At 41.2% G+C, this 27,935-nt stretch overlaps 1 protein-coding gene across 3 annotated transcripts; it reads right to left on the minus strand.

Annotated features, from left to right (window-relative positions):
- Positions 1 to 543: 543 nt before the first annotated feature.
- LOC125399781 (MHC class I-like protein MILL2) lies at positions 544 to 27,861 on the minus strand. Of its 3 annotated transcripts, none has more exons than XM_048433401.3 (5): positions 27,710 to 27,861; positions 14,432 to 14,695; positions 13,968 to 14,243; positions 6,065 to 6,532; positions 544 to 4,563 (listed from the first exon to the last, which is right to left on the minus strand). In XM_048433401.3, exons 1-4 carry the CDS (start codon positions 27,807 to 27,809, stop codon positions 6,096 to 6,098), a joined length of 1,077 nt encoding a protein of 358 aa, XP_048289358.3. In that variant the 5' UTR covers positions 27,810 to 27,861; the 3' UTR covers positions 544 to 4,563; positions 6,065 to 6,095. The 3 variants fall into 3 exon arrangements, 2 of the variants coding, with proteins under 2 accessions (XP_048289358.3, XP_048289360.3); XM_048433403.3 differs by having other exon boundaries at positions 544 to 4,644; XR_015003084.2 differs by lacking the exon at positions 544 to 4,563 and adding an exon at positions 11,071 to 11,218 and having other exon boundaries at positions 6,398 to 6,532.
- Between the last annotated feature and the right edge of the window lie 74 nt (positions 27,862 to 27,935).

Raw genomic sequence — 27,935 nt, forward strand, 5'->3', positions numbered from 1 at the left:
CAGTGTCCACAGTTTGGGCAGGACCATGGCAGCAGGCAAGGCATGGGCAGCTCTTCCCAGTGGTTAACATGACCACAATCGGGCGTGTGCTCCATCTGTCTTCTTTGGAGTGCTTAGGGTCACCTCTAGGATCTGGCATTTCTGTCAATCATAGAAAACTTTTCCATTAAACATTTTAAATGCCATATCCAGCAGAGCTCTGAAAAGTGTTGAGGGCCGTCTATTAAGAATACCTGATTTAAATAAACTTTATTTGTGTTTTTAGTTATTTGTTTAAGGCTTAACCCTGAAAACACACATAGGGAGTAATCCATGTAAATAGATTACACTTGTCGTCAGTGTGACTATAAGCATAGTTCTGAACATATTAGTCATTTATTGGGTGCCTATCAACCCTTGTTATACTTTTTAAAAATGTTTTAATTTATTCTACTCTTATGCAGTACATCCCGACCCCTGCTTTCCCTCTCTCCCCCTCCCAGTTCCCCCTTAATTATTTTTTAAAGAGTCTTGAACAAATTATTAGCTTCTATAAGACCAAGATTCAAACTTAATTTTAAATTTATTAGCATTTTCATTTTAACATTAGCCCTTAGAATCATTGAACTTGCTGTGGGGGTTTTAGACTGGGTTGCTGTTGGCCCAGCAGAATTTAGCAGGGAATGCGGTAGCCATTGATGCCCCAGCTACATCCAGCAGTAAGAGCCAGACCTCAGCTTTTGCAGAGTTTGCTACAAATAACCTGCATCTGCATATCAAAGTACTGGGCTTTCATCCTCTCATGCAGTCCTTGTCCTAGTTAGGGTTTCTATTGCTGTGCAGAGACACCATGGCCAGGGCAACTCTTATCAAGGAAAGCATTTGATTGGGATGGTGGCTTACAGTTCAGAGGTTCAGTCTATGGTCATCATGTTGGGCAGATGGCAGTGTGCAGGCAGACATGGTGTTGGTTTCCTTTCGACCAGAAGGCAACAGGAAGTGGATTGTGACTCTGGGTGGTATCTTGAGCATATATAAGACCTGATAGTCCACTTCCACTGTGACACACTTCTTCCAGCAGGGCCACCTCTCCTAATAGTGCCACTCCTTTTGGGGATCATTTTCTTTCAAAACACCACATTCCACTCCTCGGCCCTCGAAGCTTGTAGCCATATCATATTGCAAAAATGCACTCAGTCCAATTTCAAAAGTCCAAATAGTCTCTAACTATTGAGACTACCAAATTTGTTTCAAAGTCCAAAATCTCTTCTGAGACTCATGTAATTTCTTAACTGTAATCCCCTGTAAAATTAAAATCAAAAAGCATACTTCCAACATATAATGGCACAGGATATACATTACATTACCATTCCAAAACATAAGGAAGGGAGCATAGTGAGGAGATACTGGACCAAAACAAGACCAAATACCAGCTGGACAAACTCCAAACTCTGCATCTCCATATCTGATGTCAAAATTCTCTTTAGGTCTCCAATCCATTGTTGACTACAACATACTTCCTTTTCTTGGGTGATTCCACTCCCTTTTAGCAGATTTCCTCAGTAGATATCCCACAATCCTGGCATCTCTAACATTTTGAGTTTTCCAAGGCAATCCAGGCTTCACCTTCACAGCATCACACAATGGCCTCCATTCGTGGACTTCCCTGACACATGCTTGGCCTCAGTGGCTTTCCTTAGTTTCAGGGGCAAATTCCGTAGCCAGAACTACGTGACCAAAGTTGCCACCAAGTCCTGTTGTTTACTATGGCTGGAACAATTACATCTTCACCAGCTTTCTTCCTTCCTTCCTTCCTTTTTTATTTTTTGGGTTTTTTGAGACAAGGCTTCTCTGTAGCTTTGGAGCCTGTCCTGGAACTAGCTCTTGTAGACCAGGTTGGCCTTGAACTCACACAGATCCGCCTACTTCTGCCTCCTGAGTGCTGGGATTAAAGGTGTGCGCCACCACCTCCCGACTTCATCTTCTCCAGTTTTCTGTTTTCAATAGTTAGACCAGACTGGCTTCAAACTCAGAGATCTGCCAGTCTCTGCCAGTGCTGGAATTAAAGGCATGCACCACCACACCCAGCTCTAAGCTTTTCTTTAATTCCTTTCCACAAGTTGGAAATTTAACTGGTTGGGATCTTGTCTTAAAGTTACCATTTCCTTTATTCTATTTCTTAATCTGTTTATCTCTTTGAACAAAAGACTTAGTTCCATTCCATTTTTTGGTGTTTCTTTTCTCTTTAAAATTTTACATTTTGTAATTTCCTCTGCTCAGCTTGCTCCTTTTCATTATAAATCTTCATTAGAGTTACAACTAATAACTACATGACAGAGTCTATACTGGGCTGTTTTGAGATTTCCTTGGCCAATGAAATTATTTCAAAACTCTTCAGACAGACTCTTTGGACAAGGGCAAAAAGCAACCACTTTCTTCACCAAAATATCACAAGAACAATCTCTATGTCACATACTAAAGCGCTTTTCCTCTGAAGCCTCTTGAGCCAGGCCCGTCCCTGCAGCTTAAATCGCACTCAGCACCACTGTCTTCCAGGCTCCTACTAGTATGCCCTATTAAGTAGCATTTAAAGCATTCTACTGCTTTTCTATTCCACAGTCTCAAGATCCATATTCTTTCAAACACAAGTATGGTCAGGTCTGTCACAGCAATACCTCAGTCCTTGGTACCAATCTTTGTCTTAGGATTTCTATTATTGTGAAGAGATACCATGACAATTGCTTACAAAGGAAAACTCTTATAAAGGAAAACATTGAGGTGGCTGCTTGTAGTTCACAGTCCCGTAGACTCAGCAAGAGGCTTGTGCACATTACTAAAGTCAGTGCTTTTGTTTAAGGCAAGACAAAATTTAAGATGTTGTCTTTGCTCTAGAGTTACCTGTGGGACATCATTTTTGAAATCCTCATTTCCCTCTGAATTTCTTTTTATTTTTGTTCTCTTTTTTTTTTTTGGCACCCTAGACTCTGTCTGTAGACCAGGCTGGCTTTTAACTCAGAGATCTACCTGTCTCTACTTTCTGAGAGCTGGAATTGAAGATGCTAGCCACCACTGCCCTGCTTTTTTTTTTGGCTGTTTTGCTTTGTTCTATTTTTATCATAAAATCAGGTGTCTCATAGAAGGTTCATAGAGCAGACAGAAAAATTTTAAATAAATGTGCTTGGGTCTAGAGAAGCAGGAGCGATGGCCCAACTCCACAGCCAGCTTTTCCATCAAGCAGAGCAGTGTAAAATGATATTTCAATAGAGTCTGTATCTAAAAAAACCCCCTGAATCCCTGCTAAATTCAATTCAGTAACCAGTAGGAGGGACCAGAGAAACTCAAGGACAGAAAAAGCAGTCATGGCAAACAACCAAAGTGATCACTGCCCCATCTTCTCCTGCTGGGTGTACTTCTCCCTCCTCACTTTGTAAGCTGTGATTTTCCTGGGGTGAGGAGGCAGGAAGGATCCACTGGGATTCACCCTTGGGGAGTTTGTGGGGTAACACAAGTGCTGGGGCAGATCCCAGATCCTGGCTCCCACTGCCTGTTCATCCAGCTTCCCACCTTCCCCTTCAAGTCCTTGCTGTCCATCTGCCTGCTCTGGCTATGCATGTGCGTCCAAAGCCTGCACCTATCAGCCTACTCAGGAAGGGAAAACAAAGTTTTCTCTGGGCTTCAGTGGCTGCTGTTTTGGCAGGTGGAGGGGGGCAAAGCAGGGCAGAAGAGTTAAAGAGACAGACAGGGCAAAAATGAAACCATAGAACACAAAATGTTCAAGGGACAGAGTCAGCAAAAATCATAACCATTAAACATAGCACAGAGAATGTTCATGTAGCCCAAAGAGACTGGTCAAAAACAAAGCATGTGATGCCCACCTACATTCATACATTTAACTTGACTTTCAGATATCCTTCTTGGTCCCCAGAGGCCAGAACTAGGCGGGCAGAGTGACTTTTCACTAGTGCCCTGGGCAGGAGAGAAACAACATACAGAACAAAGCACAGGGGACCAAGAATAATACACTAAGACCCCGAAATGCCTTGCTATTGCTCGGGACAGGAGTTCTTATACCTCACCAGGGACCTCTCTGTCCTTAGACAGGATCCATTAGAAACAGTACAACTATGCCATAGAACAGGGGTTTTCAACCGTGGTTCATGACCATCAGGAAGCATCGATTTATGAGGGAGGGTCTTAGGAACTCCTAACCATAAATTTATTTTCATAGCTGCTTCATAACTATAATTTTGCTACCAAGTGGGCTGTCAGTTCCTAAGATTATAGGAAATATGTGTTCTCCAGTGATCGAGACCCACAGATTGAGAAACGCTGCCATAGAAGGAGCTGCCTTCTATGACTCACCAATGGAGCACTCCTCAGACAGGGGCTTCCTGGTTTCTTATTAGTGCTACCGCCCACTACAACATCTACCAAACCTAAAGTATGCATTGGAGTCTTGTAAGATCTTCAAGGTGTGCACCTTCCAAGGCAGGATTTGGGTCTGGAGTCCTGGAGTTGAAGGTCTGGCTTCAGAATATGGGTTGGGGGTCTTGATCTCACTGGGGCCTCCAATAGTTTATCCCGCTGAACAAGAGTAGAGACAATTAGCCAAATTCTTTGGTCAAATCAAGCGAGCTGTATTTTCTGTCAGACAGGGCTCTCTCTCTAAAGCAGGGGTTTGAAAAGAAAAAAGCATCAAACACTGGAGGAGGTGGGGTATATATGAGCCCCAAACTGTAAGACTAGGGTTTTTTTCAAGGGTTGGGGGATTTCCAGAGAAATTTTGATTACCTGGGAACTTGACTGAACATTTAAAAATTATTTGGCAGAATATCTTATTCATACCAGGTGTGAGTCAAATCTATAGGGAGCATGTCAAATTCAAGGAACAGGTTAAAGCACGGTCAACAGGTATTTAGGGTATCCAATAAGATTAGAATTAAATAATAGTCACATTTTTGAGACAGCATGGAAGTTATTACAAGAAACTCCTCCCAAGATTGCATTTCTCCTTCTGACTGTGAAGTAGGATTTGGTCAGGCCCCTCCAAGGCCCATGAAATCTTAATTCCTCACAAGGGTGACCTCCTTTTTTTCTATCCTGACATTAATAATTCCTCTTCTTTTAAAAAGAGTATTTGAAGTAGTCCAGGCTGAGGAGGATGACTGAATGGGTAAAGGTGCTTGTGGCTCAGACCATGACTTGAATGGGATTCCTAGGTCCCCCATAAAGTTTGGTGAAAAGAACAGGTTCTACAAAGTTACCCTCTTGTCTCCGCATGTGCATCTTGGCATGTGCTCCCTCTCATACCACATACACACATGACACACCACACACACAAACTGCATATACACACATATACCACACATCCACACATCGACATACCCATACATTGCACATATAACACACACATAAACAATACACACACAAAAATACATATACACCACACACACACACACACACACACACACACAGACACAGCAATATTAGAGTTCAAGGGACTGATGAGAACTCCCTAACGGTGGAGATTTTGAATATTGCCAGTTATCCTAGGGCTATCTTTAGTGGACCTCTGAGTCTGACCTACTATCCTTTTGACAAGCAGGTGAAGCCTTTGAAATGTATCAAGGGATCAGTAGCTTCCACCAACCAGAATGTCATAAGATACTTGCCTCTCCTTGCTCGACCCCATCTACCTGATGTTTCCACTAATGTATTTGAAAAATATCTTGATTGAAGATTTTTTTTTGTTCTACTACAAGAAACATTTCATCAGGTGGTAACTGCTTTGGATCATGGTTTTTGGGGAGACTTGGATCAGTGTTCCTAGGCCTTTGTCAGTCATATCTGACTGCAGAATAACCATGTTCTATTCTCTTTACTATGAGAGAGGGTTGTTTGGGTTTTGATTGACACTGCCCTTCTTCTGCTTGGCCTGACTCCTCAGTAGCCTCTATGTAACTGATGCAGAAAAAGGCTCCCCCACTTCCCTCCTAATTCAGCAGCAAAGGAGAGAAGAAAACATAGCTCTGTCTCCAGTCAAAAGCAAGAGGAGAAAGCAGATCCCCCAACATGGGCTCCTTACCTGGCAGTTTTCTGTCCTTGGTGTTCTAGCTTCAGTTGTCTTTAGCCAGAACCACCACCACCAACACAATGGTGAGTGCAGATAGAGTTGAGGCAGGAGGGGAGCTAGCAGTATCACTGGTCATTGTGTGACCTATGGATCCTTCCTGACCCTGCCTCCTACCCTCTGAGGTGGATAGTTGTCCCATTTTCTCACTAGGGACAGCAGGGACCTTGATATTATACTGCCTCAGGTAGCAGGTGAACTCTGATTCCTGTCCAGGAAGAATCCAAACAGATGCCCAGGTCTGGTAGGTCCCGTCCCCACTGGGCAGGATGGTCCTAGGCTCAAAGATCCGCTGCTGTACTGGCTTCTCATCCTGAAGCCAGGTCAGGGTGGTCACAGGAGGATACAGATTAAAAGCCCGGCATGTCAAGGTGATCCTGCCCACTGGATATGTCCTATTGGTCACCTTCACCGTTGGGGTGCCTGGGAGAAAATGAGGAAGAGTTGAATGGTGAGATGAGGAGGACAGAAGCTAGACAACCACACTGTGCACATTTGCCTCCAACCTCCACCCCCAGGCCATGGGCCTAGGGTCAGAGGATTGGGGAGGCCAGTGAGCAGCCCCAGTGATGCCCACAGGCATCAGGCCCTTATCTGCCAGAGGCTTTGTCAGAAGCCAGAAGATGAACCTTCCAGCACATGTAAAGTTGACTTCGTTGCTGTGGAATAATCCTCTTGCACACTGCAAAGATTTGTCACTTGAATTGGTTTAATAAAATGGTGATTGGTCAGTAGCCAGGCAGGAAGTATCAGAGCAATGGCCAGACTAAGGATGATGGGAAGGAGAAGGGTGGAGTCAGGAGTCACCAGCCAGATGCAGAGGGAGCTGGAGATGACTGTACCACACCACATGGCAGAGCATAAATAAGCAATACGGGTTAATTTAAAATGTAAGAGTTAGATGGTATTAAGCCTGAGCTATCGGCAGAGCATTTACAATTTATATTCAGCCTTTGAGTCAGTTATTTGGGGCTAGGCGTTTGGGACAGGAAATATCCAATTACACTTTGAGGGGACAGTGGGCTTCACTAGTCAACAAATGACTGGTGATCTGACTTTCTACCACAAAGTTGGTGTTACACACTCCAGGAGACAGAGAAGGACCACCAGACTGTGGCTTTAATTCTTTGGCTCATGAGGACTTTTGACTGGTCATCAGCATCTTTACTACCCACCCCACCCCCATTTCTAGGGCACTTTTTGTTTTTTTCCTTTCTGTCATGAGACTTAACCCAGGAGGAAGCTTTAAGTGTCATCTTTCAGGGTCCTTGAAGAGCTGTGCATGCCTGTGCTTCTAGCATCTAGGAGACAGATGCAGGATCTTGAGTTTGAAAGCCAGCCTGGGACCTTGGCTGGAGCAGGCCTGAGCCAGCTACCTCCACAGGAGCAGGCCTGAACCAGTAATATCCACTAGAATAGGCCTGATGTAGTGACTCCCACAGGAGCAGGTACAAGGAAGCCATCGCTGAGGCAGCAAGCCGGAGCCAGAGACCTCTGCAGGACCAGGCAGGAGTCAGGGACCCCCAATGGAGCAGGCCTGAACCAGAGAATTCTGTGGGACCAGTCCTAAGCCAGGGACTTCCTCAGTGGGCAGGCCCAGGTGAGGGACATCTACAGAAACAGGCCTGAGCCAGTGACCTCCACTGAAGCAGGCCTGAACCAGCTACCACAGCCAGTGCAAGTCCAAGGCAACAAGCTCCGCTGGAGCAGGCCTGAACCAATGACCTCTGCCAGAGCAGACTCAAGGCAACAACCTCAGTGGAACCAGCCCTAAGCAAACAACCTCTATGGGAGCAAGCTTGAACAATCCCCATGTACTGCAGAGTGATCCCAGGGAGCGCTGAGTGACCTCCAGGGTGACTGAAACCATGGCCCTGACTGCATCATGAGGAGCAACCATCTGAGCCTTGGATCCACTGGCACCTGGAAGATTGATCACCAGAGACACAGACATCACCAACTACACCAATCAGAGGAAGAGGTGGGTAGACAAGGAAAGAACACACTCAGCACCACAAAGAGCAACACAACACCAGTAAAAACTAGTGGCCCTACAACAGCAAGACTTGAACACCCAATATAAATGAAGCAGAAAAAAATGACCTAAAAATAACTTTAGGAAAATGTTTGAGGCCCTTAAAGAGGAAATGAAAAATTCCCTCAAAGAAATAGAAGAAAAGGCAAACAAAAAATTGGAAGAAATCAATAAATCCATTAAGGAAAACAAAGAAAAAGCAATCAAACAGGTAAAAGAAATGATTAAAGACTTGAAAACAGAAATAGAGACAATAAAGAAAACACAAACTGAGGAAATTATAAACACGGACATTATGAGAAAATGATCAGGAACCACAAATGCAAGTATAAACAGCAGAACACAGAGATGGAAAAGAGAATCTCAAGCACTGAAGATAAAATAGAGGAAATAGACTCATGAATGAAAACATTAAATCTAACAAAACATTATCACAAAATATCCAGGAAATATAGGACACCATGAAAAGAGTAAACCTAAGATTAATAGGTATAGAGGAAGGAGAAGAACTCCAGCTCAAAGGCACAGAAAATATATTCAACAAAATCATAGAAGAAAACTTTCCCAACCTAAAGAAAGATATACATACAAAGATACAAGAAGCTTACAGAACAACAAATAGACTAGATTAAAAAAAAGTCCCCTTGGCACATAATAATCAAAACCCTAAACATAGAGAATACAGAAAGAATATTAACAGCTACAAAAGAAAAAGGCCAAGTAACATATAAAGGCAGACTTATCGGAATTACACCTGACTTCTCAATGGAAACAAAGAAAGCCAGAAAGTACTGGTGAAGTGTTATGCAGACATTAAGAAACCACGGATTCCAGCCCAGATTACTATACCCAGAAAAATTTTCAATCACCTTAGATGGACAAAACAAGATTTTTCCATGACAGAACCAGATTTAACCAATACCTAACCACAAACCCAGCCCAACACAAAGTTCTAGAAGGAAAATCCCAACCCAAGGAAACTGGCTACATCCATAAAAACACAGACCAGCAAATCCCAAAGAAGAGGAAAACACATACAATAACATGACCAACAACAAAACCTAAAATAACAGGATCTAGCAATCACTGGCCATTAATATTCCTTAATATAAATGAACCTAACTCACCTATAAAAAGACACAGGCTAACAGATTGGATACAAAAACAGAATCCATCCTTCTGCTACCGACAAGAAACACACCTCAACCTCAAAGACAGATATTGCCTCAGAGTAAAGGATTGGGAAATTTTTTTCCCAATCAAATGGACCTAAGAAACAAGCTGTTGTAGATGTCCTACTATCTAACAAAATAGACTTGAAACTAAAATCAATCAAAAGAGACAAAGAAGGGCATTTCATATTAGTCACAGAAAAATATCCATCAAGAGAAAACCTTAATACTGAACATCTATGCCCCAAATATAAGGATACCCTCATATGTAAAAGAAACACTTCTAAAGCTTAAATCACACATTAAACCCCACACACTAATAGTGGGAGACTTCAACATCCCACTCTTACCGTTGGACAGGTCTGTCAGACATAAACTTAACAGAGAAATAAGATGTTATGACCCAAATGGACTTAATAGACATCCATAGAATATTCCATCCAAACATAAAAGAATATACCTTCTTCTCAACACCTCATGGACTCTTCTCAAAAATTGACCACAGACTAGGTAACAAAACAAACCTCCACAGATACAAAAAAATTGGAATAACCTCATGTATCTTATTGGATCACCATGGTTTAAAATTAGAATTCAACAGCAAAACAAATTCCAGAAAGCCCATAAACGCATGGAAATTAAACAATGCTCACCTGGGTCAAGAAAGAAATAAAGGAAGAAATTAAAGACTTCCTAAAATTCAACGAAAGTGGTCTCACAACATACTCAAATTTATGGACCACAATGAAAGCAGTATTAAGAGGAAAGTTCATAGCACTAAATGCCTACATAAAGAAGTTGGAAAAATCCCACGCAAGTGTGTTAACAGAACATTTGAAATTTTTAGAACAAAAAGAAGCAAACTCACCCAGGAGGACTAGACGGCAGGAAATAATGGAATTGAGAGCTGAGATCAACAAAATAGAAACAAAGAAAACAATACAAAGAATCAATAAGACAAAGAGTTAGTTCTTTGAGAAAACCAACAAAATAGGCAAACATTTATCCAAACTAACCAAACAACAGAGAGAGAATGTCCAAATTAACAAAATCATAAATGAAAAGGGGGACATAACCATAGACACCAAGGAAATCCAGAGATTCATTAGGTCATATTTCAAAAAACCTGTACTCCACAAAATTGGAAATCTTAAAGGAAATGGACACCTTTCTGGATAAATATCACTTACCAAAATTAAATCAAGACCAGATAAGCAAATTTAAACAGACCTATACTGCCAAAGAAATAGAAACAGTCATAAAAAGTCTCCCAATCAAGAAACGCTCAGGACCAAATGGTTACAGCACAAAATTCTACAATATTTTCAAAGAAGAACTAATACCAATACTCCTCAAATTGTTCCACACAATAGAAGCAGAAGAAATATTGCCAAAATCTTTCTATGAGGCTACAATTACCCTGATACCCAAACCACATAAAGATATTACTAAGAAAGAGAATTACAGACCAATTTCACTTGTAAACATTGATGCAAAAATATTCAATAAAATACTGGCAAACAGAATCCAAGAACACATCAGAAAAATTATCCACCATGATCAAGTTGGCTTCATCCCATAGATGCAGGGATGGTTCAACACATGAAAATCTGTCAATGTAATTCACTATATAAAAGACTGAAAAATAAAAAAACCACATGATCATCTCATTAGTTGCTGGAAAAACCTTTGACAAAATACAACATCCGTTTATGATAAAGGTCTTGGAGAGAGCAGGGATATAAGGAACATACCTAAACATAATAAAGGCAATATACAGCAAACCAACAGCCAGCATCAAACTAAATGGAGAGAAACTGAAAGCGATCCCACTGAAGTCAGGAACAAGTCAAGGTTGTCCACTTTCTCCATATCTCTTCAGTATAGTTCTTGAGGTTCTAGCTAGATCAAAAAGACAACAAAAGGAGTTCAAGAGGATACAAATCAGAAAAGAAGTCAAACTCTCACTATTTGCTGATGATATGATAGTTTACATAAGTGACCCCAAAAATTCTACCAAGGAACTTCTACAACTCAAAAACACTTCCAGTAATGTAGCAGGATACAAGATTAACTCAAAAAAATCAGTAGCCCTCCTGTACACAGATGATAAAAGGGCTGGGGAAGAAATCAGAGAAACATCACCCTTCACAATAGCCACAAATAGCATAAAATATGTCAGAGTAACTCTGACCAAGCAAGCAGAAGACCTGTGTGACAAGAACTTTAAATATTTGAAGAAAAAAACTGAAGACATCAGAAAATGGAAAGATCTCCCATGCTCTTTGGTAGGTAGAATTAACATAGTAAAAATGGAAATCTTGCAACAAGCAATCTACAGATTCAATGCAATGCCCATCAGAATCCCAGCAAAACTCTTCACAGACCTCCAAAGAACGGTACTCAATTTCATATGGAAAAGCAAGAAAACCCAGGATAGTTGAAACAACCCTGTACAATAAAGGAACTTCCGGAGGCATCACGATCCCTGATTTCAAACTCTACTACAGAGCTACTGTACTGAAAATGCCTGGTATTGGCATAAAAACAGACAGGAGAAACAATGGAACTGAATCGAAGACCCAGATATTCATCCACACACCTATGAATACCTGATTTCTGACAACGAAACAAACAAACAAAAAAATAAAATGGAAAAAAGAAAGCATATTTAACAAGTGGTGCTGGCAAAACTGGATATCAACATGTATAAGAATATAAATAGACCCATATCTATCATCATGCACAAAACTCAAGTCCAAATGGATCAAAGACCTCAACATAAAGCCAGCCACACTGAACCTCATAGAAGAGAAAATGTGAAGTACACTTGAACACATTGGCACAAGAGACCACTTCCTAAATATAACCCCAGTAGCACAGACACTGAGAGAAATAATTAATAAGTGGGGCCTCCTGAAACTGAGAAGCTTCTGTAAAGCAAAGGACATGCTCAACAAGACAAAATAGCAGCCTACAGAATGGGAAAAGATCTTCACTAATCCCACATTGGACTGAGGGCTGATCTCCAAAATATAGTAAGAACTGATGAAATTGGCCCTCAAAAAATAAATCAAATAACCCATTAAAAATGGGGTACAGGTCTAAACAGAGAACTCTCAACAAAGGAATCTAAAATGATTGAAAGACACTTAAGGAAATGCTCAACATCTTTAGTCATCAGAGAAATGCAAATCAAAACAACTCTGAGATTCCATCTCACACCTGTTAGAATGCCCAAGATCAAAAACACTGATGACAACTTATGCTGGAGAGGCTGTAGGGTAAAGGGAACACTCATCCATTGCTGGTGGGAGTGTAAACTGGTACAGCTCCTTTGGATATCAGTATGGAGATATCTCAGAAAATTAGGAAACAACCTTCCTCAAAACCCAGCAATACCACTTTGGGTATATATCCAAAGGATGCTTAATCATACTACAAGGACGTATGCTCAACAATGTTCATAGCAACATTGTTTGTCATAGCCAGAACCTGGAAACAACCTAAATGCCCCTTGACTGAAGAATGGATAAGGAAAATGTGGTACATTTACACAATGGAGTACCACATAGAAGAAGAAGAAGAAAAAAAAACATCTTGAAATTTGCAGGGGGGCTGGAGAGATGGCTCAGTGGTTAAGAGCACTGGCTGCTCTTCCAGAGGTCCTGAGTTCAATTCCCAGCAACCACATGGTGGCTCACAACCATCTGTAATGATGTCTGGTGCCCTCTTCTGGCCTGCAGGCATACAAGCAGACAGAATACTGTATACATAATAAATAAATAAATAGATATTTTAAAAAAAAAAAAAAAAAAAGAAATTTGCAGGCAAATGGATGGATCTAGAAAACATCATATTGAGTGAGGTAACCCAGATCCAGAAAGACAAATATTATATGTATTCACTTATAAGTGGCTTTTAGACATAAAGCAAAGAAAAACCAACCTAAAATTCACAATCCCAGAGAATCTAGACAATAATTAGGACCCTAAGGGAGACATATATAGGTCTAAACTACATGTGAAATAAAAAAAAAAACATCTCTTGAGTAAATTGGGAGCATGGGGACCATGGGAGAGAGTAGAAGGGGTTAGGGAGAGAAAAGAAGGGGAGCTGAGAAAAATATATAGCTTAATAAAAACAATAAAAAAACCTAAAGAAAAAAGAAAGCCATCCTGGTTTATGTAGTGAAGCCTTGTCTCAAGAAAAAGAAAATTAAACCCTTTCAAACAAAAGCAGAACACTGGGCAATGGACCCTGGCCTCGGGTCACTTGCTTTTGAGTCTGTAGTTAAGCTCCATGGTTGGATCCTTCTGTTTTGTTCTAACTTTAACCAAATAAACATAACTCCATCTTACCACCTAAGCCCAATTCTTAGCTAGCTTCTTAGCTAGTTCTTATCTAGATTTCTTATCTGGTTCTGGTGTGAGATCCAGGCAATATCTGGGAACCCCATTCTTTCCAATTAGGGACCCAGAAGTGACCCTGGAGTAGACCCTACACCCAAACTTACAGGCACCACCTTAGACTACGCCATGATTATACACACCAATGAAAACCTAGACTCCCAGAAGGACCATAGGAAGGATCCTCTTGGCTACAGGAATGTCCCTGGGTGCTGGAAACTAACCCTGGTGACAGTCAGTACCTTTATCCATCCGACAGTTCCTCATGGAAGCCAGGTATCCCTGGAGCTGAGTAGGACATATGTCCTCCAAGAAAGTTTTAACTTCATCAGCTCTGGGCGCATGTTTCTCCCAGAAGGTCTTGGTCTGCTGAGTGAAGGGCATAGCCATTGTCCACGTGAGAGTCTTCTGGTCAAAGGTGAGGAAGTCCTGTCCATTGTAGCCAAAGCGCCAGAAGCCTCCAGTGCTCCGATTTTCCCGAAGCTCACAGCCCAAGGTTTCCTGGAGGATGTGAAGGCCTGGCCCGCCCCAGGCAGGGACCTGTCACTGTACTGTCCCTTAGTTCCCCTGATACTTCAGTCTAAAAGGGACTAGCCAGTGCTCTGGCCCATGGACGCTTTATTATATTAAGTCTGGCCCTGCCCTGCCGAGAATCAGGCCTCGGGGTCATAGATGGAACCGTGTACCTCTGACTCAGCACACTTACCCTTGTTCCGGCCCTGCTGGTTTATGACTTCAGCCAGCATCCTCCTGAGTTGCTCCTCCTTCTTCCGAAAGTCCTCAGTCTCTCTTGTCCAGGTTTCAGCTCCTGCATGTCCCTTGAGCCTGGGCCCCCAGGCCTCTGCTCTCCTGCTGTCCCCATTGTAGCGCAGGAAGAGATCATCGTCAATGTATATCAGGATTGGGAATGGGAGCTGCCAATCATCTTCTGGAGACAAGACTGTGAGTTGATAGCGCAGTGTATGGGTTTCTGAGGAAACACAGGTGACACAGGTGACAACACAGGTTGGTGGTTTCCACAGTCAGCTCTGCCTTGAGGGGTTGAACTCAGACTGTGTTGTGCTGCTGTGTGAGTGTGAGGAGCCAGTTGAGTGCTTTGTTATAGCATGAAAGAGAAAAGGAGGGAGGTGCTAGGCCCCTCTCCAAAGGGGTTGAGACCGAACGTGGAGAGTGGAAATAAACATGAATTCTAATCAGGCCCTTTGAGACAAGATGTTTCATACAATTGTTTGTTAGGCATAGAGGTGCAAAAACATTCAGAGAAACAATTGCAACTGATTCCTAAACAATGAACCATAGATGTTGATAATTTTAAACTCACAGGAACTAAGGGAAACAGAACCAGTACTAAAGGGGAATAATAAAATCCCTGTCAGTTATTTTGCAAGCTGGAATACAGTAATGTATTGCTTGGGTTGTGGGGGAAATGTGGCGCACACCTTTAATCCCAGCACTCGGGAGGCAGAGGTAGAGGATCTCTGAGTTCAAAGCCAGCCTGGTCTACAAAGTGAGTTCCAGTTCCAAGATAGCCAGGGCTACACAGAGAAACTCTGCCTCAAAACCTCCATTTACAAAAAAAAAAGAAAAAAAAAGGAGAGGGGGAGAGAGAGAGAGAGAGAGAGAGAGAGAGAGAGAGAGAGAGAGAGAGAGAGAGAGAGAATTTTCTGTTGAACATATTTCTGCAGGTCTTGGCAGGGTAGGTGGAATGGACCCCAAAGCTTCTGGACAGCAAGTTAGAGCCCTCTGGCTGCAAATGTCCCCAAGGCCGTCTCAGCTGCCTGGAGTCAGCTGACTGTGTAGAGCACCCTCTGCTGGAGCATTTGAGTTCTAAAGAATGGTGCCTGGGGCTAAGTTGCTGGAGCCCTAGCTAGGGCTTGGCTGCCCTAGAGCTTAGCTTTATTTTGTTTTTTTCTTTTCTGTTTGTTTCCCTTCAAAGCAGGAATAACTCAATATAGATTGATCAGTGGTCCCTTCACATGGGGAAATTTAAAGTAGGAACAGTTGCAAATAGGACATATCACCTGAGCTGGTGCTGATTAAAGTTCCTGAGATATTTCAGTGCGTAGATGACATTCTTTCCTGCTCATTTAGTCGATACTTAAATGAATGTTTAACTCTCATGGTAATTAAACTAAAAGAGCAAAATTTGAATTTTGGGCCATATCAATTGGGTATTTTTTTTTTTTAAACCAAGACAGGATTACAGGGTTTTTCTGTATAGTCCTGGCTGTCCTGGAACTCACTCTGTAGACCAGAATGGAAATGACCCAAGTGGTAGCTAAGAGATTCATAATGAAAATTATTCCAAGATTTGATCTGCCCATATTTCTGGGGTCCAACAATGGCCTGCCCTTCATAGCCAAGTTATCTCGATTGCTCTCTAAGGCTCTTGATGTAAATTGGAAACTTTGCTGTATGTATCATCCCCAGAGGATGTATACAGGAAAAGTAGAGAGGATGAAGAGCACTTTAAAGGGGATTTTAACTAAATATCCTCTTGAAACTGGTGGTAACTGGGTGGACCTCTTGCCTTAATCCCTTTTCAGAGTCTGATGTACCCCCCATGAGAGAAAAGTTCACCCCATATGAAATAGTCTATGGGCATCCACCTCCCTTGGTCCCTTGGGTACATGCTGGACTGTTATCCGACTGCCCCACTCCAATCTCTGAGTCTTTGAAAGGATTGCAGTTAACTTTGGACTTGATTCTCCCTCAGGTCCAGGCTGCTCAGCCTGTTGGGTGCAGCCCACCTGATCACCTATTCCAGTCTGGAGATGTTGATTTAGTCAGTGACTTCAAAACTGACTGGCTTGAACGTAGATGGGAAGGACCTTACATTGTGACTCTCCGGACTCCTGCTGCTGTTAAAGTCATGGGTATTTCTGCCTGGGTTCATCACTCACACCTCAAGAAGGCATCTGAGGAACCTATGGAAGAGTAGCCTGACCTGCAAAGGTGGAAAGTGACTGAAAAAGATGCAAACATCACACTTTCTCACCAGGCAGTGGTGGTGCATGCCTTTAATCCTAGCACTCGGGAGGCAGAGGCAGGCAGATCTCTGTGAGTTCAAGGCCAACCTGGTCTACAGAGCGAGTTGCAGGACAGCCAGGACTGTTTCAGAGAAACCCTGTCTCGAAAAACAAAACAAAACAAACAAACAAAATCCGACTTTCTAGCATTTGACTGTCTAACATAATTTTGTGTTCTTGATGTTGAAATTTGCATCATGATTGTCCTATGGCTAATAGCTTTGTTGTTTTATTTTCAACTTATACAAAATGCATCTTGACAGTGGAAATGAGAAATCATAGGAAATCCTATTATTGTCTTGCTATGCAAAAGACTGTCTTTACTACCAGTGCCCATAGTTTGAACAAAAGAAGGGGAACAAATAGTCTGTTGCCAGATGGATGGAGGATACTTAGGATGGACTATTTTAACAGACCAATCCCAACATAATAACACAGACTGCAGCAAATAACACAGACTAGTCAAATAGTCTTTAAAGTGTTCTGATAATGGAAATTAGGTGGGCTAAAATAAGAAGGGGAAGGGAATGTTCATTAATCACTTCAGTTGAATTTAACATACCCAGGGTTATCCTGTCTGTAACTAACACTGTGGAATATAATCTCTGGGTCCATTTAGCACTAAAAAGCCAATGAGAAAGCTCCTTCTGTGTCAGAGGAAGTACCTCTTTTCCTGGGCTCATTCCTCCCCCCGCCCTGGGCTCTTAAAAAGAAATTTGTATGGGATAAGGGTTTCTTATGAAAATCATACAAAGATAATGGGGAACAAAATGGAACATGCTCTTACTAATGTTTTAAAGGCTGTGGCTGATCTTCCCATTGATAATGTCTTTTTCCTCCACTGTCTGTGTTTTGATTGCACAAATATCCCTTCTTATTGTAATCACACTCCCCACGAGGCTGGAATCTCAGAAAGCTAAAGAATGGGCTGGATCCAGCCATCAAAGTCACGACTTTAATCCTAGCCACATCGCTTAGCAAATTAAAGACTTATGTGGTCAAAAAAGAGAGAGATATATAGTAAAGAGAGATCCAAAGATGAAGAAAACCTCTAAGTGGTTTACAGTGTGTTAAAAATATATACAGGCTTAGGAGAGAAAAGAAAAAGTTTAAAGTCCTTAAAATAAAAAAAAAGGAGAGTAGTTGGGTGTGGTGGCACACACTTTTAATCCCAGAATTTGGGAGGCAGAGGCAGGCATATCTCTGTGAGTTCAAGGACAGCCTGGCTTACAGAGTGAGTTCCAGGGCAGCCAAAGAAACACAGAGAAACCCTGTCTCAAAAAGCCCAAAATTAAAAATAAAAAAAGAGGTTAAAATAAAGTCATGTAAAGATGAAAAATACACAGAGAGTCTGGATACTGTATGTTATTAAGTTCTCTTTGAATTGCTTGAATGCTGAGAAAGGAACAACAGCTGCCAAAAGATATTTGTTTATAATGCTGCTGAATTAATCCAAGGTAGGTATTTTGAAAATACCTTAACTTCAAAATTGAAGTCAAAAGGTATGTTTCTTTGGTGAAGAGTTTTTACTTTTGTTTCCGCAGGAAATGCAAGGCTGTGGATTCATTCTGAGTTAAGAAAAATCAGGTTTGATCAAGAAGACCACCTGAGAAATCTTCAGTAGGAACAGATGACCCAGGTGTCTGAGTTCTATGTTCAGAACAGATTCAAGACTGCTTCCCGAGATGATCAAGCCTCACAGGATACTCCCGTCAGGATTTGATCATAATCCTAAATTTTCTTTTAGGTCCCTTTAAGATTATCAGTGCCCCCAACCAGCAGAAAGTAGCCTGGAAAACTATACCCACATTCCCAAAAAATGGACTATGGATATTTTCCTTTGTTAACAATGTTGGTTACAAGTTCTTATGGATAATGGTCAGGAGAAAAGCTAAACAAAGGATATTAGATTCAGAATTCTTTTTTTTTAAAAGGGGGGAAGTGCTGTGGGACAATGCTCTGTACTTTGTCACTTATATTTTAAATAAATGCTGATTAGCCAGTGACCAGGCAGGAAGTAGAGGCAGGGTAATAAGAATTCTGGGAAGAGGAAAGCTTAGTTCGCAGTTGTGACCCAGCCACAGAAAAAACAAGGTGTGACTGCCTTGCTGAATAAGGTACTGAACCACATGGCTGACATGGACAAGTTATAAGAGTTAATAAGAAGTCTGAGTTACTAGGCCAATCAGTTTATAATGAATGTAGACCTCTGTGTGATTTCTTTGGGGCTAAACAGCTGTGGGACCTGGTGGGACAGGAAACCTCAGACAACAGAGGAGGAGCTTGGGGAAACTGACCTAACTTTGATGAGTCAGAGTAGGGCAGTCAATCCAACAGTGTCTAGTTATGCAGGGCCCTGGCAGCAGGTGAGGCATGGGACAGTTTTTCCCAGTGGTTATCATGGCCACAATCCAGGTGGCATTGCTTGTGCCCTATTTGTCTTCTTTGGAGTATAGGACCCAGCCATGCCATGACAAGCTCAATCAAGGCCCAAGGCCCAAGGCCCAAGTCCCTGTAGTTTACCCTAAGGCAATACCTCATTCCAAGAAAGATCACAAACTAAGACTACCCAGGAACCACCCAGGAACAGATCATTCAAAGGTAATTCCTAATGTTCCAACCATTGTGGATAGGATCACCTGACAGCACATGCCCACCACTTTTCACCAGGACACCCCTAGATAAATGTCAGCCAATCAGGGGTCCTCAACCTTAGAAATTCCTCACCTCAACCCCTGCTATTATATAAACCCCACTCCAACTGAACTTGGGGCTCTCTAATCAAGGCAATATGTTGGATACACAGAGAGTCTGAGATCGAGTTTAAATAAAAATAAAGGCTCTTTGCTTTTACATATAGGACTTGGTCTCCTAGTTGGTTTTTGGGGGAATCCATGATCTGGGCATAACAGTAGACTTTATGGTTGTCACTAGGAGTTTCTAATCCTGTCTATCATGGGACAATTTTTATTAAATATTTTAAATGACATATTAAGCAGATCTCTGAAGAGTTTGAGGACCATATCAATTACCTGAATGAAACAAACTTTGTTTTTAGTTACTTGCTTTGGGCTTAACCTTGAAAATACATACTAACACATATTTAGGGGTTCTAAAGAAAGCTTGTCACTAAATGGATTACATACCAGTTTACAAATTTAAAGTTCAGGATTTTATAGTGCTATCCCTGTTAAGGGTATTTTTGATAATACTTTTTTACTAACTTTTTTTTTTTTTTTACAAAGATTAACTAAGGTTGTACAAATAGGAGTAACAGACCCAGATGCTAGATAAGTACTTCTTGAATCTCTAGCTTTTGAAAATGCAAACTTAGAATGCAAAAAGATACTTGGGCCCGTAAAGACTAGATCAACACCTGTGGATTAAAGGATTCTGCAAACAATGAATGTTGAGACATTTGACTATAATGCTGAATCTTGGGTAGGAAAATCAATTTCCAAAGGAATGAGGAGACATCAAACTGCAAAATGTTTTAATTGTGGTATAATAGGACATCTGAAAAGGAATTGTAGACAAGGAATTCTTAGGAATAATATGGTATATGTAGAAGGTGTGGCAAAGGCCAACATTGGAAGAATGAATGCAGATCAAGAACAGACAGACAAGGCAACCCAGTACCATTGGGAAACTCCTTGAGGGGCCTGTAGCCAAAAGTGGCCCAGTAGTTCCCAGTAACTATGTAGGACATGTCACACCAGGAAAATTAAAAAATCCAGAGCCTCTGTACAAGATCATACTGTTATAAATGATGGAATAATGTGGAGGATAAGTCAAAAATCCCAATAGGAAATAATTGTATATTCTGACAGACTTCTATAAATGATCAAAGACCAAAGCTGAGGGTGAGTATCAATGGCATTGTGATTGTTGGCTTGATAGACACAGGTGCAGATGTGAGTGTCATTACTCCAGAATCCTGGCATCCAAATTGGCCTCTTCAAGAGGCAGATGTTCAATTACTAGGAATTGGAACCATATCTCAAGTTAAACAAAGCACAAGATGGATTAACTGTATTGTGCCAGAGGTCAAAGAGGGAAGCTGAGGTCTTATGTAGCTGATATTGTAATAAATTTATGGAGTTGTGACATGTTACAGCAATGAAATACCCAGATTAACATTTCTGCAGTACCAGGAACTCATAATTCTGGGAAGGATATAATAAGGTAGTATGAACAAAGGTCATCAGCCATTCAGGCTGTACAAGAACACAAGGCAACTAACAAACCTTTAGAGGTACCAACAGCCCTACCTTTAAAATGGTTAACTGAGAAGCCAATATGGGTTAAACAGTGGCCTATAGCTGAAGATAAGTTGCAGGCTTTAGAACAACTGGTATGAGAGCAACTAGATGCTCACCATATTGAAGAATCAACCAGCCCTTGGCATTCTCCTGTATTTGTTGTAAAAAAGAAATCTGGTAAATGAAAAATGGCGAGAGATCTAAGAGCTGTCAATAAGGTTATTCAACCTATGGCCCTTCTACAATCTGGAATTCCTCTACCTTCCCTATTACCAAAAGGATGGCCTCTTATAGTTATTGATTTGAAATATTGTTTCTTCACTATACCTTTACAAGAAAAGAATAGAGAAAATTTGCCTTCACAGTGCCTACTTATAATAATTCTCAGCCTACTAGGAGATACCAGTGGACTGTCCTCCCACAAGGAATACTCAATAGCCCCACCTTGTGTCAATCCTTTGTAAGTCAGCCGTTGAAAATAATACATAAGCAATTTCCTAAGTCTATAATTTACCATTACATGGATGACATTTTGTTATCTGATTCAAACATGGATACTTTAGAATGTTTGAAGAATTAAAGAAAGTTTTGCCAAAATGGGGATTACAAATTGCTCCTGAAAAAAATTCATAGAGGAGATTCTGTCAGTTACCAAGGTTATACAATAGGTTTTCAGAAAATTAGGATTCAAAAGGCACAAATTAGGTAAGACCAGTTGAGGACTCTTAATGACTTTCAAAAATTGTTAGGAGACATTTCCAGTCTATTACTGGCTGTTGGGATAACAGCTGATCTAATAATTCATTTAAATAAAACCTTAGATGGTGATGAAGACTTGAATAGGCCCAGAGAATTAACAGCTAAAGCAGAAAAGTAATTGACAATTGTTGAGGAGAAATTACAGGAGGCACATGTGGATAGGGTGAATCCAAATCTTAATTGTTTTCTAGTCATATTGCCTTCCAGAATTTCTTCTACAGGAATTTTAATGCAGAGAAATGATATTATCTTAGCATGGATCTTTTTTACCACATAAACCAAGTAAAAAATTAAAAACATATGTGGAAAAAGTCTCTGAATTAATTATAAAAGGTAAATTGAGGCTTCGTCAATTAGCAGGTATAGACCCAGCAGAGATTATAGTGCCTTTCACTACTGATGAAATAAAAAAAGTTATAGGAAGACAAGGAACCATACATAGCAAAGAGCTTGTGCTATTTTTTTTGGACAAATTAATAGAAACTATCACAAAAGCAATAGACTTAACCTTATAAAGAGAACTTCTTGGATTCTTCCCCAAATTGTACATGATGCCCTAATAACTGGAGCCCGTACATTTTATACTTATGCAAATAAATCAGGGAAGGCAAGTTATAAATCAGAAGATTTAAGTAAAGTAACAAAGCCCTTATAATTCTGTCCAGAAGGCAGATTAAATGCCATACTTATGGTGCTAAGGGATTTTAAAAAACCTCTTAATATAGTCACTGATTCACAATATGCAGAAGGAGTTATCTTGCATATTGAAACCGCTGAATTTATACCAGATGATACAGAATTGACTTCATTATTTATCCAGGTGCAAGACATAATCAGGAATAGGCTTTTCCTATATACATAACACACATCTGATTCCATATGGGTCTGCCAGGTCCTCTAGCACAAGGTTATGCAGAAATTGATCAATTATTGATTGGAAGTGTGTTGCAGGCCTCAGAATTTCAAAAAAAACCATCATGTCAATAGCAAAGGTTTAAAGAAAGCGTTTTCTATTAAATGGCAACAAGTTAAGGAGATTGTAAAGAGATATCCTACTTGCTCTTTCTATAACCAAACACTGCCACTTGCAGGGGCTAACACAAAGGGTACTCAAAGGAATGAAATCTGGCAGATGGATGTGTTCCACTTTGTAGAATTTGGCAAATTAAAACATGTACACCACACCATTGACACTTATTCTGATTTTCGGTGGACAACTGCTTTAAGTTTAGAAAAGGCCGATCACACATTTATTAGAAGTCATGGCCATTATGGGTATTCCTGCACAAATAAAGACAGATAATGGTCTAGTATATGTCTTTAGGAAAATGAAACTTTTTTTTGCTTATTATAATATTAAGCATGCTATAGGCATACCATACAATCCTATAGGTCAAGCAGTTATAGAAAGATCGAATCGAACTATAAAGGATATGTTAAACAAACAGAAAGGGGTGGAAAATGCCCCTAGAAATAGATTACATAATGCTTTATTAATCTTGAATTTTCTTAACCCTAATGAGGGAGGGACAACAGCAGCAGAGAGACATTGGATAATAGAAAAGTCTTCTGAAATAAATCACCTGGTTTATTTCAAGGATGTGCTGACCTCACAATGGAAGCCAGGAGATGTGCTGTGTTGGTGTTGGAGAAGGGGTTTTGCTCTTATGTCCACAGGAGAAAAAAAAGCTATGAATACCATCAAAATTAATAAGGATTTGGTTTGAAAAGGAGAAATCTCTTGAAAAGGAGAAATGACAGCTCATCCACAATGATGACATCCATACAGGTGATAAGGAAAGCATATAGGGTTGGGGCAGGGTTCTGTTCTTGTCTTTGCAGAAAAGTACTCATCTTCAAAAATTCAAGAGACTCTGAATGATGACAGATGGAAAAAATAACTATCCAATAAAGATCATCAAGAAAATAGAACATGATTCGTAAGTACATATGATAGACTATATACATTTATATATATGTATGTATATATATTTATGAATATATAGAGCTGGTTTTGGAGTTGGACAACAGCTGTAAATCCAATAATCCTTCTTTAAATCCAAGCATGTTGTTAAAAGAAAAATCCAGAGTTTTTGTCTCATGTCAAGAGCCATCTGGTATGGGACAGAAAGAATAAAGGATTAAAAAAATTTACTTTTCTTCATATCTATTTTTGTTTTTTATCATACCTTTCATTGAATATATATGTATCTGTATAAATAATGTTTAAGTTTTCCACAATGAACATGAATTTTCCTGCAGTAATCTTTGAAGTTTCCAGGAAGAAGATGGGGCCCCACAACAACTCCACCTGGTTGATATGACGTTATGATGCTGATAGCGCTACTACAAGACCTCTTTTGGGTACCAGTGGCTCAAGATGGTTCCAACTTGGTTAGCTGAAATGGTGTACATTTTTGCAACATTCTGGCCAGACCTCCACCAGACGTGAATCTTGGAACTTAACTGTCCCGCGCTACGGTCTCGCCAGCAAGAACGACGCGGGGCACTTAGGATACTTCTGCAGTAAAGCTTTAATGCCTCTTGAGAGGGAGAGCATCAGCTTCCAAAGCGGAGACCCCGAATGAGGGGAACCCAGCCCTTATAAAGGAAACAGTCCTCGCTTCTGACGTGTCACTCTTGGATCGGTCCACTGCCCATTATCCCAGATGATGCCTCGGGAGTAGGCAGGGACGCAGCGGTAGAGAGTTACAAAGCACGTGTGCTGGGATTAAAGGCGTGTGCTACATCACCTTGAACTCACAGAGATCTGCTTGTCTCTGCCTCCCAGGCATTGGGACCAAAGGCGTATACTACCACGCCTTGAGGTCACAGAGGTCAATCTGCCTCTGCCGCCCAGGCATCAGGACTAAAGGCGTGTGCCACCACACCTTGGGGTCACAGAGGTCAATCTCTACCTTTGTTCCTAGAAGCAATGGAGAATGTGGTCCGGCCCTCCACACTTAACCATCATTTTACTCAGAATCCCATAGAAAGAACATCACCCCCATGACAGCTGGAAGTAATTCTAGAAGATGACATCCCCCTCTCCCAAGAAAGTTTGTCCTCAGAGTTAGGTACATCATTTAGGGGTTGATTATAATTGGTATAGGGTTGGGGGTTGGGGGCAGAATTTTATAGGCTCAGGAATTTCTTTTTTTTTTTAGTTTTTTTTTTATAATTTATTTTTATTATGTATACAATACTCTGTCTGCGTGTATGCCTGAAAGCCAGAAAAGGGCACCAGACCTCATTACAGATGGTTGTGAGCCACCATGTGGTTCCTGGGAATTGAACTCAGGACCTTTGGAAGAGCAGGCAATGCTCTTAACCTCTGAGCCATCTCTCCAGCCCCAGCTCAGGGATTTCTTAAAAATAAAAGGGAAAACTGGACTGGATAACAGATCAGTGTGAGCTTACTCACACTGTTAATAACAGTGAGTAATAGAATGAATACTTATGAGTTATAATTTATAGGCAACTACATTGGTATAGATTCTTGTATATTGATACAAAGTTAAATTATATTGAATATTGTATGCATGCATGCTTCTACCTCTGCTTAAAATATTTTTTATATATTGATATAAATTTATTATATTGCAATGTACATTTCTACCTCTGATCAAGATACTTATACATTGTTTACATATGGAGGTCATTGTTCTCATTTATTGCACAGTTGCTTATTGTCTTAGTCTTTAAGCTATATAGATATTAAGAATTATAGATCAATAGTCATCTATGCTTGTCATACTTATAGTTAGATTAATCAGGTTCTTTACATACATAGAGATTATATTCTGCATAGACAGATAATCTTCAATCACTTCAAAGAGCTGTAGAAAATGGCATTTAAATAACTTAGGGTTCTGCTGAAGTGAGACACAATTGCTCCTGGCATCCTGAGAGCACTGAAGCCACTCCACTTGGAGCTTGCTTTCTTCTAGGAAAATTGGCCTTTGTGCAAAGAAATGCCCACGTTTCAATCGCTGACAAGATATATAGTATCCGGAAATGGATAAGCAGGACTGTCAAATCTTGCCAAAACAGGGTAACACTGTTTTGAAAATTTCCTGCCTTTGAAAATGGTCTGTCAGTTATTCTAGGCCTTAGCCAAAGTTTGTTGCTTCCAACTTTGCAAATGAGACTTTGGGTGACTGTGCAGGTAGCCAGCTGTCTCTGTCATTTGTTGCACATTTTGGAAGTTGCTTGATTGCACTTCCTGCTTACTCAAGTAATATTATTTCCCTTTTCAGATCTTCCACGGGGTTGAAGACTAGATAAGTATAGTTACTTTCCTCTCATTACTTGGCCAAGTTATTTATTATACAATAATTAAACTAATTAGAATAGGATATTTGTTCTTATTGTATATAATTTTGTATTAGGCTTAAAACTCTCTTATTTAAACAAAAGTGGGAGGTGCTGTAGGAAATCTTACAGCTTGTGGTTACTCGCCTACAGGGGCATGGCCTCTTATACTATAAATGCGCATGCAGAGCCTGTGTCTGCCCCTTTTTTCTTTCTTCCCTAGCTGCTCTTTCGGATTGCTGAATTCAATCTCTGTTCTCCGTTCAAGCAGAGAATTCTGATTTGTGAGTTTACAAATAAATAACCATCTATTTCTCAATTCTGAGCTAGTGTGGCATTTATTTTAAGTGTCCGTTCCACAGGGCACTGTCAAAAGTGAGTAAGTAGGTGATACAGAGATGGCCCAGTGTGTAAAAGGGCTTGCTCTGCAAACACTAGGAGCTGAATGCCCTTCTACAGCACCCACATAAAAAGCAGAACCTGTCTGACTGTACACACCTGTAACTCTAGTTTGGAAGAGCAGAGGCAGGCAGTCCTGAAAACTCACGGACCAGATTGCTGAAACCATGAGTCTCAGGATCAGTGAGAGAGGAAGATCCTGCTGTTCTGTCCTGTGCAACATCCTGAGCACTCATGTGCTCTCTCTCTCTCTCTCTCTCTCTCTCTCTCTCTCTCTCTCTCTCTCTCTCACACACACACACACACACACACACACACACACACACACACACAGTAATTATTTCTCATTAAGAAAATTAATTCTTCTAGCCAGGCACGGTGGCCCGCACCTTTAATGCCAGCATTGGGAGGTAGAGGCTGGCAGATATCTCTGCGTTCAAGGTCAGCCTGGTCTACATAGCGAGTTCCAGGACAGCCATAGATACATATTGTGACTAAGACTCTGTCTCAAACAACAAACAACAACAACAACAACTCTTCCAAACGTTAAAAGAACAACCTTCTAGAGCTATCCAGGGAATTGGGCAATGGAAGAGAGGTTCTCAGCTGGGTGACTTGCACTTGCATTTTGACTCTACCTCCGCCTCCTCCCTGCCAACATCTGGCAGACCCTTCCCTTCTGCACACCCTCCCCCACACTGCCTTCTAGCTTCCCTTTTACCTTCTTCCCTTCCACTCCAGGTGTTAGTTTCGTCACAAGCCCCTCCTGCTATTAATTGCCCACCCCCAAGGATTTAGTGTGTGTTTTGAGGGCAGGGGACACTAAAATCCCTCCCCCATCTCTGGTCACTGTGCCAGACACTCCCTACACCCTTCCCTGGCTGCAAACACTCCATTTCCTCCCCAGAAGGCCACCCACCAAGCTCGAGGATAAAGAGAGCAAAGAAGGCTTTCTCCCTTCAGTGTAGTACTCATGTGCCCTTTAGCTGACAGTGAGGCCTCTCCAGTCTGTAACCATACCGCTTAGGTCATGTTTCCCAAAAGGGCTCAGTGATCTTCAGTTAGTAAAACCTCCCTTCTGCCGGTACCAGCAGCTTCATTTCCTTCGCACTTTTCCGGTCTTTCTTCTCTAGTCCTTCCCAAGCGTCAAGCTCTCAGCTGCACTCTCCATATCCCCCACCACCCCTTACAGGGACGATCTCCACCCTGCCCAAAGCTCACCCCAGGGGCAGGATCGCCCTGGATCCCTCAGGAGCAGCAGTGAGACATACAGGAGGACTGTGAATCTGCTTTTGCCGGGATTTCCCGGACTGGCTTCCATTTTCCTCTGATGACTGGGTGATAAACAAACTCCTTTCTTTGTCACGCCTTAACTCCACCCACCCATCAGCTACGCCCATCAGCCCCTCCTACCAGCTTGCTACAGTGCAGCAGCCCAAGTGCTGGG

Source organism: Myodes glareolus, chromosome 1 (assembly GCF_982192425.1).
Source record: "Myodes glareolus chromosome 1, mMyoGla1.1, whole genome shotgun sequence".
NCBI lineage: Eukaryota > Metazoa > Chordata > Mammalia > Rodentia > Cricetidae > Myodes > Myodes glareolus.